At 45.6% G+C, this 20,142-nt stretch overlaps 1 protein-coding gene across 5 annotated transcripts in view; it reads right to left on the bottom strand.

The window, feature by feature from the left end:
* The window catches only part of ACOT9 (acyl-CoA thioesterase 9), a 525,989-nt gene that overhangs the window by 267,554 nt on the left and 238,293 nt on the right, over positions 1-20,142 (bottom strand). For all 5 annotated transcript variants that reach the window (XR_015299309.1, XR_015299310.1, XM_086934544.1 and 2 more), the window contains one exon: positions 20,037-20,122. Coding sequence is in view for 3 of the 5 variants with exons in the window: in XM_086934544.1 (XP_086790670.1) it covers positions 20,037-20,122 (86 nt within the window). In the remaining 2 variants the exon portion in view is untranslated. The remainder of the gene's footprint in view (positions 1-20,036; positions 20,123-20,142) is intronic.

Genomic DNA, 20,142 nt, shown 5'->3' with positions numbered 1-20,142 from the left:
ACTTCCTCCCTGAATGTTGTGCTTCATGGGTATTGGCGTGGGGGTGCTGTACGGTGCTGGTAAAGTGCTTGCCTGTTTGGCATAGTAAAGCCCAGGGCGATTATTGGGGCAAGTGAGAGCACATGGGCCTCTCTTTCCAGCAAGGGCCTCAGCAGCATCACGCATGGGCGTAGGAAGTGTGGGGGATGCGGGGGATATATCCCCCCAGATTTTGGAGTGGAGGGGACACGGGGGACAAGGGTGGGGGGGACGAGGGGACAAAAGAATTTCCCCTCTCTCTCCTGTCTGTGGCAGGGCCTTTAGCGCGTGAAAGCGCTACCTAATGGCCCTGCACTTGACCTGCCTGGAGTCAAAGAGGCCACCTGCCCTCTGCCCTCTGTTATGCTGCAGGAAGGCTAGGCGTTCTGGGAAGGGCAGAGAAGGGGAAAAAAACTGTCTTTTCCTTCATGGATCCAAAATAGGCGGACACTTTGGCTGGATATTTCCTCATTTACTGACCGTTTTATAATTCCAAAGAAAAACCTCAGGACGGAGAGAAAAAAAATGAAATACCTAAATTAAGCAATACAGAGTGGTCAGCAGACAGACAAAATTGTTATTTACATCCACACATATTAGAACCACTTTACAGAGTTTGCCAGTGAAAGCGCTTTCTTTTTTTCTTCTTTCTTTGAACAACATTGTTTTCCCATGGTGGGGAAGTGGACCATTCCTAAAGGGACTGCAATACCTGGTTGATGGGTGAAGTGGAAATGTTTAATACAATCGTTTTCAACTGTTTTTATTATTTTAGCTTATAAAATGTGTACTGCAGCTCTGTGTTCGGGGATGTGATTTTTTTTAAAACCAAACTGCTTACATTTTGAAAGGATATAAGCAATGGCCATTGAAACGGGTCCCTTCCTGGTCCTGTAGCCATGTCCTGAATTTTTCAGGAAAAATAACTTACTGATTTCTGAATAATGGTATCCATATTGTTCCTGAATACATTTCACATGATTTGCTTATTCTTGCATTCCTTATGAGTTTGCTTTTTTCAGGGTGTTCTTCATTTTTTTCAGGCAGCATTTTACTAATATCTAGTGCATAATTTGAATTTAGTTGCAGCACAATTGAGTTGTAGCTGAAGGCAGTGCAAGTTTCTCTCAGTGGGGCACTATGGTGTTCAGTGTGGGAGAGGATGTGGAACTCTGGCCAGAGCTGCTGAATTTGGAACTGGTGCACCATTTTCAGCCTTCATGACCAGTCCACCAGACCGCACTCCTGACCGAGCTCGTTCCGATACTACACCTTAGAAGGACTGATAGACCTTAAAAGCCATGGTGTCTTAGCACCCGCAGGAGGACCCTAACGGTGGCAAGTGTGAGTTAACCTTGAAGGCCTGTCCACCACAATCCATACTGCAGTTCACCTCCAGTCTTGCGAGCAGGCATACGAAGAAGCACACCCTAGATTGACAGTGACTGTCACTGAGGTCACAAGATCCTTGAGGCCAGTCCACCGCAACCATTGGTACCTCCATTGGCCTTTTTCAGCAGGAGTGGTGCTACTTACAAGGGGTTGGCAATGTAGGATTTGCATGCACACCAAACTTAGGGGGTGATTATAATGGAGGTGGAACCGCCACATCACCCCGTCAGTGGCGGTCCCACCACCATCAGTGACTGCATCTACGCCAACCATATTACAATGGCGGGTGGTTCCCTGGTGGTCGGAAAGACCAACCGCCACGCACTGACTGGCTCCTTGAGCCCGCCAGTGCGGCGGAGGGGCTCATGGTTCCTACAATGCTGGTGGTACCTACCAGGCACCACAGTAAGGATTACGATACCCCTTACCCGCCAGCCTATCCATGGCAGTTCACCCACCATGACATTTTGGTGGAAAGGGACATTGGAGGCCCATAGCGGGCCCCTATCCCCAGCCCCCAGACATGGGACCTGGGGGGCATCTAAGAAGCCCCCATACATATCACTGCACCATGTGGCAGGCACCGCATTGTGCCTGCCACGAAGTGCAGTGATATATGTAACATGTCAGTTTTTACATTGAGGCAGATGATGCAGCCAGCAGCACCTGCTGCAATGTAAAAGATAGGCACGGCAAACGCCATAGGGGCGGTCTTATTGTAATGCCTATCGTGGGGCCGCCACCTTGAAGGCCAGTGGTCCCATTCCCCGATTCGATGGCGGGCGGACAGAAGTCCGCCTGCCTTCGTAATCAGCCCCTAAGTTTGCAAACTTCATGGTCTCTGCTTCATGCACAAACACTTTTAACATGTGCAGCCTTCTTTCAGGCCACTAGAGTTTTGCAGCAATGGAGGCCAAAATTATGTTGCAGTGTTGACTAAATGATGCAACAATAAAAAGGCTGCAGTGTGATGCGGTGCATTTTATGATAATTTATTATTTTAACATATTTGTAAATACTAACAGCCTCTGCAAAGCTTTTGCCTCATTAGTACCTGTGTAACATAAAAATGCAGCAGAGGGAAAGGTGAGCAGTCAACCTTTGTAAAGGGCCCTGCACTTCACAGAACATAAGTCACATTTCTTTTAGTAATTTTTGATCCGTTTGAGCTACAAAACTGCTTTGGAGCAAATTGTTAGATTATGCAGCAGATGATGTATTATGTGGCAAATATAATACAGTCATAGTTAATTTTTCCACTTAACTTAATTTTGCCCCAGCATTGTAGTTGATCACTTTAACCACATCGCTGCTGTGGTTATTTTTCCCCTGTGCTGGAAATTGCCATTTTGCTGGTGTCATGACGAGCTCAGCTCGTCATCAGCACAGCTCAACTGTGCCTCATGACGAGCTGAGCTCGTCATGAGCATGGAAGGGGTTAAAAGCCCCCCAAACCCAAAAGTCGAGTTTGGGCACAATTTGCATTTTAAAAGCAGTCCTACATCACAGGGCTACTTTTAAACTGACCTCAGGCTTCAGCAGTGCACACATGCAAACGCAGAAAGGGCTGCTGGCCTCTAAACTGCCATGCCCTATTATATTCTAGGAACTTAAAGGTAGTTCTAATCTCCCTGCCCTATTATGAACTGGGGCCTTATAGGAAAGGTCATGCCAATCATAGGGGTACCCTAATCCATAGTGCACCCTAGTGTATGTAGGTGTTTCACAGTATCTTTAAGTGTCTCTTTCAGAATAGCACTGGCCCTGTGCCTGTTCAGGCAGAGGCCAGGGTCAGTCAGAGTCAGGTACCACCAGTAACAGTCAGCAAAACGTGCTGGAGTGCCCAGGGCACAGGATGGCTTTGCAACACTACAGAGGCACAAACTCAGAATTTAAAACATAACACCATGGTTGGGGGGGTTCTCTGTAATAATTGGAATTGATTTCTATCCTAATGAACCCATTTTCCAACTTTAGGGTAAGGAAAGACTGGGTAAAAATCATAATGTTCTAATCTATATGCAGGAAGGTGGACACCTGACTATGGTTATCCCAGATTTTTTGCCTTGTGTTTAGCTGGTTTTCGACTTAGTTGGCCTGGTTCCCTGCTAATCAGGGCCCCAGGCTATATGCTCTCTCCTTAAAATGGACTCCATGCACCCTAGGCGCATAACCAAATTGGTACTGGACACCTTGTCAGCCCCTATATAGTGCACTATAGGTGCCAAGGGCATAGGTGCATCCAAGGCCTACCAGGGGCTGCAGCATAGCTTTTGCCACCCCTGGCTGGTTCTTAAATTGACACAACTGGCTGATAACTCACCTGGGGCAAGGTGGTGTAATCACCCCTTGCTTAGATATAGTATGCCTATATCTAAACCTATATCTGGACACATATAAACCTATAAGTCACTCCTCTGGCAGGCCTTATCAATCCTGGAGGCAGAGTGCTTGGCTTTATGTGAGATGGTGCTCTAGCATGAGCTGAGCCTGTCTGCAGCTGTGGGGACCAACTCCCTTAGCTGCTCCGGGATATTGCCATACCATATACTCTTAAATGCATTATAATCCATCGCGGTTATGTGCTAACTTTGGTTTGGCTTTATCAAAACATGTTGTGTAAGGTGTCATACGATTTGGAATACTATCCCCTCGACACTCCTGTCGACGGGGATAGCATCCCACCCTTCTAGAGGGAGAAGACATGTTACTTTACTAAAACGTGGTTAATCCTAACCAGAGCCTCAGCATCACAAAATGGATGCTGCTGCCACCGACACAAGTCTGACACAAGTCTGACCTCCTGCTGCTGCCGAAACTTGGCAGAGGAGGCCTGGACAAAGGGTTTCCTGTCGCAGGAAGGTGCTACACCACCCCAGACAGGAGATAGTGTATTGGGGCAGGGAGGGCTGAAAGAAACTAGACAGTGCCTGGGGCGCACAAGGCTTCCCCTTGCATAATCTGGTCAAACCGGTTCTGGGGCACACCAGCCCCAGCGCGACTCTGGACATAGGGAAAGGGGTGTAACCACCCCCTTCCTGGCTCCCACCCATAGGAGGGACCTTACAGGTGATCCAGCCCACTAGATTGGTATAAGAGTGGGAGCAGTGCTAGTGCACTCAGATTATCCTGACTGAAACTTATGAAACGAAACTCTGGACCCTTCGAGATCCTACTCGACGTAGAAGACTGAAGAATCTCCCTTGTGGTCAAGGAGTGACCACCCTGTGCAAACAGGCACCATCCAGCACCTCAACGTTTGCTTTGTTGCAGTTCTCGCCGGAACTCGAGCGACAGAGTTCGACAAGACCCAGTGTGCCTGCCTTCTAACAGCCTGTTCCACATTCCCTGCAGAGCTGAGACCTGTGGAGGCATGGGAAGCGTGGGGCCGGCCATCTTGGAAAAACCACGAGACGCTGACCGTGCAGCATCCGAGGCCCCCTCGAAGCTGTGCATTGGGGTTTGAGAAGCCCCAGCCCTGAGCCACTCTTGCACCGAAGCTCACCCCTCTACACTCACCGAGTGCTGCGTGGGGCCCTTCTGCATCTTTTGGCTCAACGCGTTGGTCCGGTCGCTTGCCCGTTGGCTAGCGGCCCCAGTACCGACGAACTTTGAAATCTAACTTGTGAGTCTGGTTGCTTCAGACTTGCCCTCGCTCCCCTGAAAAGGAGCACCCGCTCTGACCCTCCTGGTCCAAATATTAAGCGATTTTCGAATCCTGCGTGGGTTGCGCTTGCCAAGGGTCGTTTGCTCCAATCCGGAAGCCAACACCGCCGACAGCGAGAGCCTTCGTGGGACAGCTCGTGATCCACTCCTGGACATCCTCGGTGCCCCAGAGTCCACGTGGCAGCGGAGACAAGCTTCACGACATCGACCTGATTGCGCCCAACATTGCCTGGTTCCTTCCTGGTCACTGCTGAGAGACCCAGACGCTGTCCCCTCTGCTTTCAGATAATTTCTATCTTCGATCCACCCTTGGATCACACCGGACACTTCTCTTAACGACGCCTGCAGCATCTTCATCCTCAGGCACCAGCAACCTGCGTGACGAAACCCGACACTACTTTGCACCCGTGCACCCGCTTCCTGTGGGTGAGGTAACTCAGCAACGCCGGTGCTCCTGTACTGGTACACACCTCTAGTATATGTGTCTAAGGTTTTGTCCTTCTAAGTTAAGCGGAAGTCTCCTTTTACAGTAACTTTATAACTTTTACGCACCATTGACTTTGCATTGGTGCATGTGTGTGCTTTAAGCGCTGCACCCGAATCCCGCGGGCTTTTCCCGACCTCAGCATTGCTAGTCCCGACTGCTCCCAGCCATTCCCCAGGCCCTAGGCCTGATCACTGTTCGATTAGTGATACTTATACCACTTTTTTGATATATGGTTTGAGTGGCCCCTGGGCCTCATCCAGAATTGTGCAACTTCTATATGTTTAACTGACCCTCAATACAATCCCTGGAAGCTGTGAGGACTTCTTGCCTGTTTTGTCCCGTACCTGCACCAGCGCTACTTCTTGCAGCTCCCGCTTAGCGGGAGCCGCTGCGTGGGAGGACTGCCCACCAACGCTGCCTGTTTGCCCCATACTTGCTGTTCACCTGAGGCGCTGAGAGGCTGCAGGGGAGTCGCGCGGCAGGGACTCACTCTCCCAGGAGTCCCTGCGTGACCAACCAACATCCGGTCAGCGCCCCCTGCGTGCCCTGCCCACAGCCGGCAAACAGGTGAAAAGGACCCCGGAGCAGCCCACCTGCATGACCCTCAGTACAATCCCTGGACGCTGTGAGGACTTCTTGCCTGTTTTGTCCCGTACCTGCACCAGCGCTACTTCTTCCCACTCCCGCTTCGCGGGAGCCGCAGCGTGGGAGGACTGCCCACCAACGCTGCCTGTTTGCCCCGTACTTGCTGTTCACCTGAGGCGCTGAGAGGCTGCAGGGGAGTCACGCTGCAGGGACTCACTCTCCCAGGAGTCCCTGCGTGACCAACCAACATCCGGTCAGCGCCCCCTGCGTGTCCCACCCACAGCCGGCAAACAGGTGAAAAGGACCCCGGAGCAGCCCACCTGCCTGACCCTCAGTACAATCCCTGGACGCTGTGAGGACTTCTTGCCTGTTTTTTCTGGTACCTGCACTGGCGCTACTTCTTGCCGCTCCCGCTTCGTGGGAGCCGCTGCGTGGGAGGACTGCCCACCAACGCTGCCTGTTTGCCCCGTACTTGCTGTTCACCTGAGGCGCTGAGAGGCTGCAGGGGAGTCGCGCGGCAGGGACTCCCTCTCCCAGGAGTCCCTGCGTGACCAACCAACATCCGGTCAGCGCCCCCTGCGTGCCCCGCCCACAGCTGGCAAACAGGTGAAAAGGACCCCGGAGCAGCCCACCTGCATGACCCTCAGTACAATCCTTGGACGCTGTGAGGACTTCTTGCCTGTTTTGTCCCGTACCTGCACCGGTGCTACTTCCTGCCGCTCCCGCTTCGCGGGAGCCGCTGCGTGGGAGGACTGCCCACCAACGCTGCCTGTTTGCCTCGCACTTGCTGTTCACCTGAGGCGCTGAGAGGCTGCAGGGGAGTCACGCGGCAGGGACTCACTCTCCCAGGAGTCCCTGCGTGACCAACCAACATCCGGTCAGCGCCCCCTGCGTGCCCCGCCCACAGCCGCCCTCCCACCTACAAAATCAGGTGAGGGACCGCCTTGCGGGACGCCGGGCGAAGCCCGGGCAAAGGGCGGGCCGTCTGTGGCCGTCCAGGGCCAGCAGGGGCCGGGACGGGCCCCCACCCTAAGCACCAGATCACGGTAAACGCAGACTTTACCAGATACACTGACCGGACAAACTGTTGATATTAATATATGTCTAGTTATACACCCATGTCAACTCGCTCCGGAAGATGCATGAGGAGAGGGGGAAACTCTACAATAGGCACCATGGACCAGTTCATAACCAGGGCAGTTTCTGTTGTGGAGAAGGAGATTATCTTAGCAGAGCGAAGATTATTGCGGGAATATCTTGCACATAAGCGCTCCTCCTTGGAAGCACTGGTACGGGTTACATCTCCTGTTAACACTAACCCAGCGGTACCCCTGCTGATCACAACACCAGGCAAAAAGCAGCCCTGTGCAATTGAGCTCAGGGAAAGTAATGAAAATCTTGACATTCTCCCAGACCCTGAGGTGGTAAATAGGAGCCCAAGTAGTGCTGCTGTAGTGCCGAATCACCCAGCTACATCAGCAGTAGAATCGCCCACTCTGCCCACGATAGTGATAACACGAAGCACCTACACGACAACAATTACTAGCCTCTCCGGTAAAATCAAATTGTGTAGCATCAAAAAGGAAAAGATTAGCTACTCCGCGCAAGGGCCATAGATCAAAAGCTTTCAAAAGAATAAGGAGAAACTATGCGAATGAGGGCGTTCCTTGCAAAATCATAGGGACTGAGACCAAGAAAGGAGGCGACCGACAAGAGGTGGAATGTCCAAATGTCTAGGACAGTTCCCAACTTGATACTGACCAGGCTAATCGCTTAAAGGATCCATCCGCAGACAAACCCTTGATGGAACAGATCCAACACTTAATATCAACTCTGATTCTTCCTGTGATCGAAAGACTGAAAGGGCTTTCGGATCGCTTGGACAAATTCGAACAAGTCTCATTAGACAACTTTTTCGCACTAAAATCGGTAGTTAAATTGCACACAAAAATTGGGGCTGATGTACTAAGGGGAGAACCAAGCCCGACAACCACAAATCCACTCGAGCAAACCCGACAACCAAGGAAAGAGAAGACTTCGACCCAGAAAAAAGGCCCTGTTGTACAGGGGGGATCGCCACCAGCCCCTCTTGGGGCATCGCAAAATACTGCAGAGATACAAACTGCTGCCCCTCCAAAACCAGCACCACGCAAAGGGAAACCTGATCCCCCAACAAGTAAGAAAGTGCCTACATTCACTGAAACTTTAGGGGCACTGAGAACTGATGAAGGGACAGGCACCACCAATTGCATTGCAAATTGTGCTAGCGGAAACACCAAAGCTAACTACGTCAAGGAACCAGTACCCGATTGTAACATAGGTCAATTAGTGCCAAAACATGTTCCAAATGCTGACCTTCCTCCTGGCTGCCAACCGTACGTGGTAGTCCTCACTGGGGTTCCTCCTTTGAAACATGATAGGAAGGAGTCCTACGATGAACTTAAAAACAAGACCCTGTATTGGCTCAGAGAAAACAGGCCTCTACACCATACTATTAACTGTCAGGTTATACACGTTAGAAGAGTTAATTGGCTGGGCACTAGACCAAAGGATATAAGGGGGGATTGCATTTTGGTGAACTTTAAAGACCCTTCAGTAGCCCACCTTGTATATAGCCAAAAACAACGGAGAGGACATTCAGGAATTGGAACTTGTGATCTTAGTTACTTTTACCCAAAGCAAATAATGCCAAGCAATAGAGGTCTACCCCACGAGGTCATGATGAGTAGTAGGTATTCGTTTTTTGATCCTCCAACACTGGGTGGTGGAATGCCATTGCAGAATATGGGTGTGGACACAAACTGGTCATGGTGGGGCCGCTGACAAGATGGAGAGCCCGGAGTTGGGGGAAATCTTTTCCCTCTGCTTAATGAAGCTTCCCCGGGCAGATGTGTTAGATCATGTACAGTGGCTCCTGAAATTGAAACTGACAAAAACCAACGGGTTGTTTTACCATCTGTTAGAATTGCTGGGGAACGCTCAAAGGGGGCATCTGTAGATGTGTTTACTGTCTCGGATAAAAATGTGCCTTCACCAGCATGTATGGAAAGCCAAGAGTTAGTCATTAGTAATGGGCCCTTGGTTCGACCAATGAGGGGGGAACTACCAAATGCACACATGGTCACAAATGACTCTCCTAGTAGCGCAGAACTATGTAAAACGATGTCGGAGGTAAAAATTTTGTCATGGAACATTGCAGGGGTAACGAGAAATCTTTGTGATACTACATGGAGTTCTTTCATGGAAGAGCATGATATCATACTCTTACAAGAAACCTGGGCAATTGACATGATCCATAGACTCGGGTATAAGGCTTTTCATTGTGGGGCAACTCCGTCTACAAGAGGCAGACCGTCAGGGGGCTTAATAATTTGGATAAGAATAACCCTGAATGTTGTTGTCCTGCCTCTTTGCCTCCCTTCTAATGATCTGCTTGGGGTAAAAGTGACTACGAAGGAAATGGGGGTCGTGTACATTATAAATATTTACAACAGGCCCTACCCGCATAACAAGGAATCCATGGTTGTAGAACAGTTGAGTTCGTACTTGGACACACTAGAACTAATTCCTCAAGTTATAATAGGTGGGGATTTTAACTGTCAATTCGAACCTGTACTGGGGCTTAAAAATCTACTAGAAGATGAAGACAGGGCCCATAGTATTCCCACACTAGATAGTGTGAAAACAGTCAAAAGTTCAGTGGCAGCTATACAGATCTTTGAACTAGTTGTGTCAAATGAGTTAAGGGCCTGTAATGGTCGATTTGATTCCGATAAACCTGCAAATTACACATACAGCAAGGGGATCTCCAAATCACTCATTGACTTTATGCTGGTTACTACTAACCTGTGGTATTTATTGTTGGACTTCCGAGTTGAGAATAGGCCTGAAAGCGACCATTTTCCATTACAACTGGGGTTACATTCTAATTTATTTTTGAAACCGCTTGCCGAATTAGAGCCTACAAGGGGGGTGGGTGAGGTTGAAGTCTCCAATAATAGAAGAGCTGTAAAGTGGCCATACATCCTAGCGAAAAAAGAGACACTGAATGGTATTTATAATACCTTTTCAGACACAATCTCCTTATATCATAATTTGTGTCTGGGCTCCCAGGAAGTCCTCAACATGCACTACCATTTGGTAGAATCCCTAATCCCCCTTCTGAGTAAAACATGTAGTAATGATAAAAGCAATATCAGTAGGCAACTTGAATTAGAAACCCCATGGTATAATAAACAGTGTCGCCTAGCGAAAGGTAATTTAATCAAAGCTGTCAAGTCTAAGGATCAGAGGCTGATAAGAGAGTGTAGACAAGAGTATAACAACTCTCTCTCCCGGGCAAAAAAAGAATGGGACAACTCAGTCTGGGAAGATCTCTTAAATGCAGCTAGGAAGCATGACCAAAGCACCTTCTGGAGTCTGATATCTAAAAAAAAAAGAAACAGGTCGTTCCAATATGGACTTTTACCTCGATGAGGCAATATGGTGCGACCATTTCCTTAAGTTATACGACTCGGAAGATGTGTGTTTGGGTTCCAATGAACAGGGAATTTGCCTGTCCTTGTGTACTGGTCTACCCCAATTTAGTGAAGAAGAGACCCTACGTGCAATACACGCCACTAAGGCGGGTAAGGCACCAGGCCCTGATAAATTGCCTGGGGACTTATTTACCCATAACACTGAAGTGTGGTGCCCATACATCAATTTTTTGTGCAATTCAATACTGGCAGGGACTCCGATCCCCGAGACGTGGAAGGGGGCGGAAATAGTTACTATTTTTAAAAAAGGGGACCGTTATAATCCAGCCAATTACAGACCGATTAGTTTAATCGACATTTTACAGAAAATTTTTGCCAGGCATATTTGAAATCGACTTTAAGATTGGATGGAGGAATTTAAAATCCTCTCCAAATATCAAGCGGGGTTTAGAGTCAAGACAAGTACTGTTGACGAGGTGTTCAGGTTTATGTGCATCTGTTGGAAATATGTACAAATAAAGAAGGGTAGCCTTTACGTAGTATTTATGGATCTACGTGCGGCGTTCGATCTTGTCCCACGCTCCCTTCTTTGGGATACCCTGAGGAAAATGGGTGTTCCGGGCGAATTGTTAACAATCCTCATAAAGCTACATACAGATAATTTTGCTAAAGTAAGGTGGGGAAGAAATGGTGAACTGACTAAGGCTATACCAGTAAAAAGGGGGGTACGACAAGGGTGCGTGCTGGCCCCCACCCTCTTCTCCTTATTTGTGAATGATATCCCACCCTACCTGGCACAATGTAACCACGACTCCCCGAAATTGGGCAATGAGGCAATTACAGCATTGTTATTTGCCGATGACACCATTCTAATATCCCAAACCCCTAAAGGACTAAAAAATTTAGAAATCAATTCTATAGTTATTGCGAAGTAAAGGGGCTAGAAATTAATTCCTCAAAAACTAAGTATATGGCCATTAATCCCCCAAAAACTTTTAAAAAGAATCTAGTCCTAAATAACACAAAATTAGAGTATGTGGAGTTCTTTGACTACCTGGGCATTAGGCTAGATAGCAAAATATCCTGGAAGAACCAATTGGAAAAAAGCAGGCTGACATACAAACATAGTTCCCTTCCTATTTTAAACATTCACGGAGGGAATGCTTCCAAAGCCATAACCCTGGCGATGGAAGTATTTAAAGCTAAAGCCCAATCCGCAGCTCTATAAGGGGCAGAGATTTGGGGACCATATTCAAAAAAGACTTTTGACATTGATGAAAATGCGTTCTTTAGGCGCTTGCTGAGATTACCCTTAAGAACGCCCCTAACGCCTGTATATATGGATATTAATAAAAAACCTACAGATCTATTATGTTGTTTAAGGCCATTGCTTTATTGGGTAAGACTATGGTCTACCCCGGAACTCGGTGACTATAGACTTGGATTACTGGAAATCATGGAACTGGATACATTTAATTCAATCAAATGGCTGAGACCCATATCAACTTGGTTCATCAAAATAGGATTATCACATTTTTGGAATAACCCACTGGCACTGACAACTAATTGTAAAGAACAGGCAAAAGCTGCTTTTTGGTCTTATGTTAATAGTGGATATTTACATGATTGTGGTATCGGTTCCTTAACTCTGACGTTTTTGCAATTTAAGGATATACCCATGTTCGAGCAGTTTATGGATGAAATTGAGCCACCATTGGCTAAAAGTGTATATTTACAATATAGATATGGTGTCTTACAAATAAATGCAAACACTTGTAGGTGGGGACATAGCTCAGGAAATGAGTTTTATATTTGTAAATTGTGTGATCTTAAACATAAAGAAGATGAGGCCAATATTCTCTTCTTTTGTCCGGTGTACAAATACCCACGTACGAAATGGATTAAACCACTTTGTAAAAATTTGGGAATAAGATCTTACAAAGAGGATACTTAAATCTACAACCTCTCAGCTGGTAGCTTTTGGAGTCAGTAGGTACCTCCTCAGTGTCTGCTTGATTAGGAAGAAACTTGGGGTCAAAATATAGGGGTTGATAACCCGCATTCTTGATTTCTATAGGGAACCTTTTAAATTTATAAATTTTATAAAAAAGAAAAAATATGTTTTTAATTTACTGGCTTATTAAATTATTTATATAATGTAGATATGCTTTTAAATCTGGCTCTGTAATTGACTACTGATTGTATTTGGTATGTAAATATTTACAGTGAATTAGTAATGTATTTCCACTTTCAATGTATATATCCCTTGACGATACTGCCTTTGGTGTATTATAGATGTAGTTATTGTACTTTTAGTGATCATGATTTTTTCTGTAAGCGAATGTACTTTTAAAATGTTTTATGGCTTCAAGACAAAAATGTCGAAATAAAGCTTTAAAAGAAAAGAAAAGATGTTTAACTGTGCTTTTGTTTAAACGCTTGTGCTTCTAGACTCATAAAGAGTATAGAGGATTATTCTAGAAATAAATACATATATTTTTATAATATACAACTTGTGTGGTGTCCTTTCTTTTGATATTACAGGATTGTGATTGGTAAAACAGCTCGCTTAACACGACCTCTTGAGTTAAGCCTTTAAGGCTGCTTAGTCCATGCTACCCTTAGGATAGCTTATCTATAAGGTTGACTTACAACCATCACCATAAGGGATTGTTTGGACTGATACAAGGTTTCCCCAGAATTGGAGACATCATATATCAGGCCAACGTCTCACACTATACCGTGAAGTTTTCATGCAGCTCTTTGATGACGGTTAATAGCTCACTGTTCAATGTTAGGATTTTAACTTATAAACTGCAAATACCAAAATAATCTCTCAGACAAAAACAGTAACTCACTGACAAATTTACATGATATGCATTTGTGATCTGCATGCTACACATTCTTTGCAGCAGGCATCTTAACCCACTGTGTCTACCTTACCACGAGTCAAAACTTCCACTAGACAAACCTCCGATCTCTCTCAATAAAGAACATTAATCACCAAAGTTATCTTCACATTTTTATTGTTGCCTGAAAATTGCTGGAGACCAGGAATGCAGCAGCAGGTACTTTTCAAATTATAATTTGGGCTTTCGGTTTTCTGTTTTTACGGATTTATACATATAAATACAGACGGAAATCTATATTTCCTTTGTCTGTATTTATATTTGTAAACGGCAAAATACCAGCAAATTTCGACACGCTGCCGTCGGGATGGAATGGAAGATAAGGCGAGGGCTTTGGAGAGCAGGGCACTGAGTAGAAACACTTGCGCTCCTAGCTGCGCTCGATGCATTGTGAACATTCATGTCACTCTGTCAATTGCTGTCCTCCGGCTTCACAGCATCATCCCGTTTCCTTTCAGACCAAGCATCTCAGGGCTGTGTTTCTTTTCTTTCGCAAACAGCACCGCAACTGTTTCTGTTTACATTTTTAAAAAAGAATATGGTCACGTAGCTCCCACCCGTGTCCTGTGTAAAAGGCAGCTCTCACAGGGGTAGACACTGCCTGTAGTCTGGTAAGAAGGGGTGAAATAAACAACAATGCCACGTTAACATGTGAATGGTCTTTTAAAGGACCTGTGAAGTAATTGGGTGAGGCTTGTCAGCTTTGTTATCTCGCCTCCTGTGAGAGTAAATGGGCGCCTCCTGGCCCTGACCGCGGCGGCGGATTCCTTCCAGGAAGAACACTGGGGTTTAGAGTATGGCCCCCTTCTTTGCTGGCTCATGCTGCGGGACCCCCACGAGAGTAAATAGCTGTCTCTGGGAGCTGACTACGGTGGCGGCTTCCTGCCAGGAGGTACACTGGTGTTTAGTGTATGGCCCCCTTCTTTACTGCTGTGGGGGGGGCATACACTAAACATGTATGTCACACATATTTTGAAGAATATATCTAATGTATATTCAAGACAAATATGTTGAACTTACAGTGTCTGAATGATTAACTGTATTACATTAAAAAAGGAAATATAATGACTGTGACTGTTGAATGTATGCAGCTGCTGGCTGACTGGGCTTTCTGTGCTTCAGGTGCCATCACTGGCACCTGAGGCACATAATGGGAACTTTTAAGCTGAGGGAAGAGGGGTGTAGCGCAGGCCAATATTTTAATTCCAGGGCCGTCAGTGGTAGTACTTTCTTGTGCCACTACAGATTGATGGCCTTGTGATCAAACCCCACTTTGGATGGTGTGAAATTAAAAACTTTGTACACAGTTGACATTTGAGCATGCATCACTGTGCTCTGAGCCTCCTGTACCTCATGTGTGCCAGCCAACTTGGTTGTGGTAGGGGAGCCAGCAGACCTGCTGCTGGTACCACCACCTCCGTACTCCCCGCCATGGAGGACTAACTTTGAGGGTGGGGAAAGGCCCTTGTGGTGTGGCTGTGTCACTCAGAAAGCTGTGCATTGCTCAAATGATTCATGCGCTGTAACAGAGTCGAATACATGCCAACATTTTGTAGCTGCAAAGCGGTAGATTTTGAACACAAAATTAGTAAAATGTATTTCCCAAACTGATTTTCATGGGAACAGAGGTAATTTTAGGTAGGAGGCAGCAAAAATAAAGCTGCTTTGGGCTTAAAAAATTGGGAGTCTCCAATCTGAATTAGATCTATTGCATACCTACCAACATTTTGGAAGTGAGAGTTTTAAAAAGAAATAGGGGGTATTTATTTTCCCCATTGACTTATATTGAATTGGGGACTATTGCAAAAGGGCCGTTTTTGGCATAAAAAATCTGGATTCTCCCTCCTGAATCAGGTCTGTCGGCACATATGCTGTTGGCATTAATGAGCTGGTCCACATTAGTGAGGCAAGTATGTGCTTAGCTTATTCACATTGAAATAACAGTGGTTACAATTAGTAAGTGGTAGCAAGGCCTGGCACAGCACGATAGCCTGATGCAAACGCTGGCACAATCCCATTAATTCATGTATCAGCCGCTTTCACTTGCACTTCCTTCCTATCTTGGCACCACCATAAAAGTGGCCCCATTATCGAACCATAAACCTTAACAAGCATTGGCATAGCCAATAGGTCTCGCTTAGCAACTAAGACTTAAGGTACAACAGCATCTGACAGAGCAGAGAGAGCCATAACATGCACAGGAACGAAGCTGGTGTCAGGGCGAGCAGCAGATGTCAAGCATTCATCGGTCCCTGTGAGAAGTTCCCTTCTGTTCATTAAACTATTACGAATACCCGTTCAAATCCCTATACAGAGGGCACTGTCCCCGCCCTATAAATCTGTAGCGCCTACCGCCAGGCTCATCCTTGCTGATCACTTGTTATTATGAATATGTGACATTATCCTGCATGATATGTGTCCGCATACCATCACAACGCATTTATCATTCTTATTATGTCAGGAACGTCAGGGCGGTGAAGTGCCAGCTCCAAAGGTAAAATAATTCAACGCGCACTAGGGGTCAGAGAAAAGCTTCCGCCTTAAAGCACCACAGGTTTTGAGCGTGAAACGAGCTGCACTAGCACCACAAACATTAAACAAATACTTTATATGGAAACAGTAGTTGACAATGGCATACATGGGCCCCTGCAGTGGAAAAAAGGGCCCCAATCCTTCCGGGAGGCTCCATTCAGCCCATAGCATGTCAGCAGGTCTGGGATAATCAAGGGCCCCTCTGCATAAAGTGTTGGGGGAGGGGTTATTACGTTAAAGATCAGATTTTTTTTATTTTTAGGTGCAGTCATATTAACTGCTTTACGCAGTTAATCACAGCTTGTTGAGTCGATTGCTGGACTATACCCGGGCTCCTCAGTTCCAACGTCTTACTAACCGCTGTCACAGACCCAGGCTTCTCCCAAGCGGACCCTGCTCCGTCTCATTAATTGCACACTTTTGGGCTATCCTTAATCGGTGTCCAGGCCACGTGCAAAGCTATTAGTCACATCTGAGAGAAGGAAACAAATGCTGCCTGAACGCCCGAGTGCAGCTCTCATCTTGTCAAAAATCACAAGACAAAGCGAGGAGGCGCTGTGCTCACTCACACCACCCTGGACTGAAGAGGGACCATGGAATCAAAAACTCAACTAAGCAACCCTATCTGCAACCCTTCAGGAATGCAGACGAGAATAAGTCATACCACCCCCTTCTGCTAATATCCCCTCCCCCCACACACACATAGGCGAAGTACACAATCTCTTTTAGGCTTTTTTTTTATCTAAAGGGACTTCATCCCCAAATCAAGACAGAGAATGCGAAAACAGAACACAAGATTTTTTGCAGTCTCACACTAATGTAATTTAGCATCTGTACGTACAATTGACATCATCTTAAACAAAGCGTACAAGTACATTCACTATAAGTCATTGATTGCATAAAATACACGGTGTTAAAATGAAGTCGAGTTTGGGAAATGGTCTATGAACAATAACAGTCACTTTTCCAGTAGCATTAACAATATCAATCGCATTACATTTAGCATCCACAGTAGTGTTATGAAGCCCGCATAGCACGTTTAGATGTGTTTAAGCTCCCTTACTTCTGCTTGATGTTTATAAACAAGGGAAGGAGCATGCAGGCCACAACCACTTCCTCTCTCCAGCGGGCTCCTCTGTTCCCAGACCGCAGCTTTGAAGTGTCATTTCACCGGCTGTTATTGACGCAATGCCTTATCTGAGATGGGGAGAGATAGCTGCTGGCTGCAGTAATTGCCGGAGACAGGACGGGCTGGGGGTTGGGCCGAGGTGGCTGTGTGTATGAGAGCTCTCAAAAATTAAGAGGCATAAATAACAGCCGGAGTGATCTCAGCTCGCGCAGCCCCACTCGGACGTGCTCTAATAAAACGTTCCCGCCCCCCTAGAAAACAAGCGCGTGCGCCTCTGGAGAAAAAAAAAAAAGTTTGACGAGGAGAGGAGGCGGCAGCAGGGGAGGGGAGAGATGAGGTGGCCCTGCGCCTGTTTCCCTCGCGGGAGCGAGCAGGAACCATCTGTTAATTACAAACAGATGGTTTCAAAGCTCGCTCCCGCAAGGGAATCGCCAAAGATGCACGCGTTGCCATTCAAAGCAATGCAATGTGTGCACGTTTTTGCCTGCAAAACTGAATCGATTTCTAAAGGTCTTTTTCCTATGCAGCGCATGAGCGCTGCGTAGCCGAGACTTAAAAACGAGTATAAATTAAATTTTTTATCAACATTTATTTTTAATACTGTATTTATTTGTGAACTTGTACATCTTGACTTTTATGGCTATTTTAAGCTGAATAAAGATGTTTGGACTGACCGACATGAGTATAATTATGTAACTTTAATATTACGACAAGACATAGATGTAAGATCCACTTTGGTATCCTTTGGCATGGTGGGTGAGCATGGTACGATTTTGGAAAAGGAATGCCTACTGTTTTATTTTATGCTGCTAGCAAGGAACCACATTTGAAAAAGGTTGATATCTGTTGACATCAGATTGGCTACATTCTGTTAAGGCAGTTAATAAATTGGATTTATCAAGACAAAACAAAAGATTTTTTTTGGTCCATTTTAGAGAGATTATTGGCTAATCCGTGCTGAGAAAGATTCAATGACAGAGATTGAAGAGTATAGATACACCACTCAGAAGAAAGTCAACATTGGAGGTTCAATGGTTTCACTAGAAGGCCTCGGTGTATGCTTTGAAATATATAATTGAAGGTGATATGAGGAAAAAAAATTACACCTGAGCAAAAATCACCAATGAACTTTAAAAATAACATTTCCTATGCTGCAAAGATCCACCACTGTCCAGCCTTAGTTGATTTCCTAGTCCCATAGCATGGCCCAAGTGTAGGCAGCTGTTCTAGAGCTAGCAGGCATCTGGACCTGGTGTAGTGTACATCCTAAATTCCCAATAGGCTCTGCGCATTAGAATAATATTTCCTATAGATTTGACGTAGGACTTATGTTGACTAGGTCTCTATTGATTATATTAGACTTAATTGTGAGTGCCAGCTAGCTCAGAGGTCACTAGAAACTTTCTCAAATAAACAAGAAGGGATTCGTTTCTGACAACCGCATTAACATGACAACTTTGTTTCCCCAAGATAAAACGTATCTTCAGAGTCGTGGAAACAATAGATAGATATTTTACTCAGTCAATCGTGCATGCTTCGTTTTATCAGAGGTGCAGAGAAATAGAGACACAGGAGTTTTCAATAAAAGGATTTATTGAACAGTCTTCTTTCTCATGCAAAAGAAATGAACTGCTACAATCGTAACACTGGCTGTAAAGTATAATGCGTACAGCAAGAAGAGTATTATAAAATAATACTGTAAAAGCATGGTATGGTTTCTAAGCCATAAAATACATACATAAATAACAAAGGCTAAAAGTACTCAACTGGTGCTTCTAAAATACACCTAACCCAATGTACCTAACCTAAGTCTAGTAAGAGGGAAGAAGTAAATATGGTGTAGCATAGGTTTTAGGTTCTTTACCAAGAGTCTATCCAATATTTCTCTTAGGGTCTAACCAGCTCCGTACCTTGGTTTAGAATGAAGGAGTCCTGGTATCTCTGTCTTGGACTCGATTTCCCAACACCCCGCGAGGGGAGCTTGGAAACACTGGAGCTGGATTCTCAGCGAGAGAAGGACAGCTTCTCTGTCAGTGCGTCAGCTGGAGGGTCGGCTTCCTTCGGCACATGCTGTAGCGAGCTGCTTTGGGCAAGAAGATAGTCGAGCTGCTCCGAACCACCGTGTGTTTGCTAGGGCAAGTGTAGGCATATTTATACCTTGAAGGTGCCTAGTTTGACGTAAAGTCAGGCATAATAACGTCATCAAAGAACCCCAAGGAATGGTAGTTATTTGAAAACTCCATGATTTCTAGGACAAATCAATATTCAAGCAAGGGGATGTCTTGACTGCTGAAGCCGAGTTTTCCAAGAAATCGTTGTGGCTTTTTGGAACTAGTGGAAGTAGCCATGCCTGTACTTGGACTGGATGGGTTATGTCTAAACATGGGCATGATTTCTATGCATATATAAGGGCAATGTGAATTGTACCTATATAAGGGCATGAATCGGTAAATTACACTTGGATTCTAAAATGCTACACAACACTGGAGCTCAGTTGGCTCGTCCGGTAACGCTATGTAAGTGGAAGAACTAATATTTCTCCATGCATAAAAGTAGAGTGGACTCCCACATAATCACTTCTAGTTTTACTCATTTCATCTCTGATGTTTGATGTAATCAGATAAAGGTGGAGGATTACTTTAGGGCTGGTAGTTTAGTTTTATACAATTAAGCAATCAGTTAAAGAGAAATTAGAAAGTACAAGATGATTGTATTACTCATTAAAAAGGTCTGATATGGTAAACAAGACAAGGGAGGTATACTCAGAAAAACATTAAAAAATAATTACCACATGATCACAACAATATGGTATTTATAATTTGCACAGAAAATACACTTACGAATATGTAAAGGCAGTAGTCCATCCGAGTTCAAATGCTTTTCTCATTAGAAATCCACCAAAAATTCTGTTAAATATGTTGCGTTCCTGTAATTAAAATGAAAAAG

The sequence above is a fragment of the Lissotriton vulgaris genome, chromosome 8, assembly GCF_964263255.1.
Source record: "Lissotriton vulgaris chromosome 8, aLisVul1.2, whole genome shotgun sequence".
Lineage (NCBI taxonomy): Eukaryota > Metazoa > Chordata > Amphibia > Caudata > Salamandridae > Lissotriton > Lissotriton vulgaris.
Note: the sequence above shows the minus strand (reverse complement) of the source record. Positions and strands in the feature narration are given on the sequence as shown.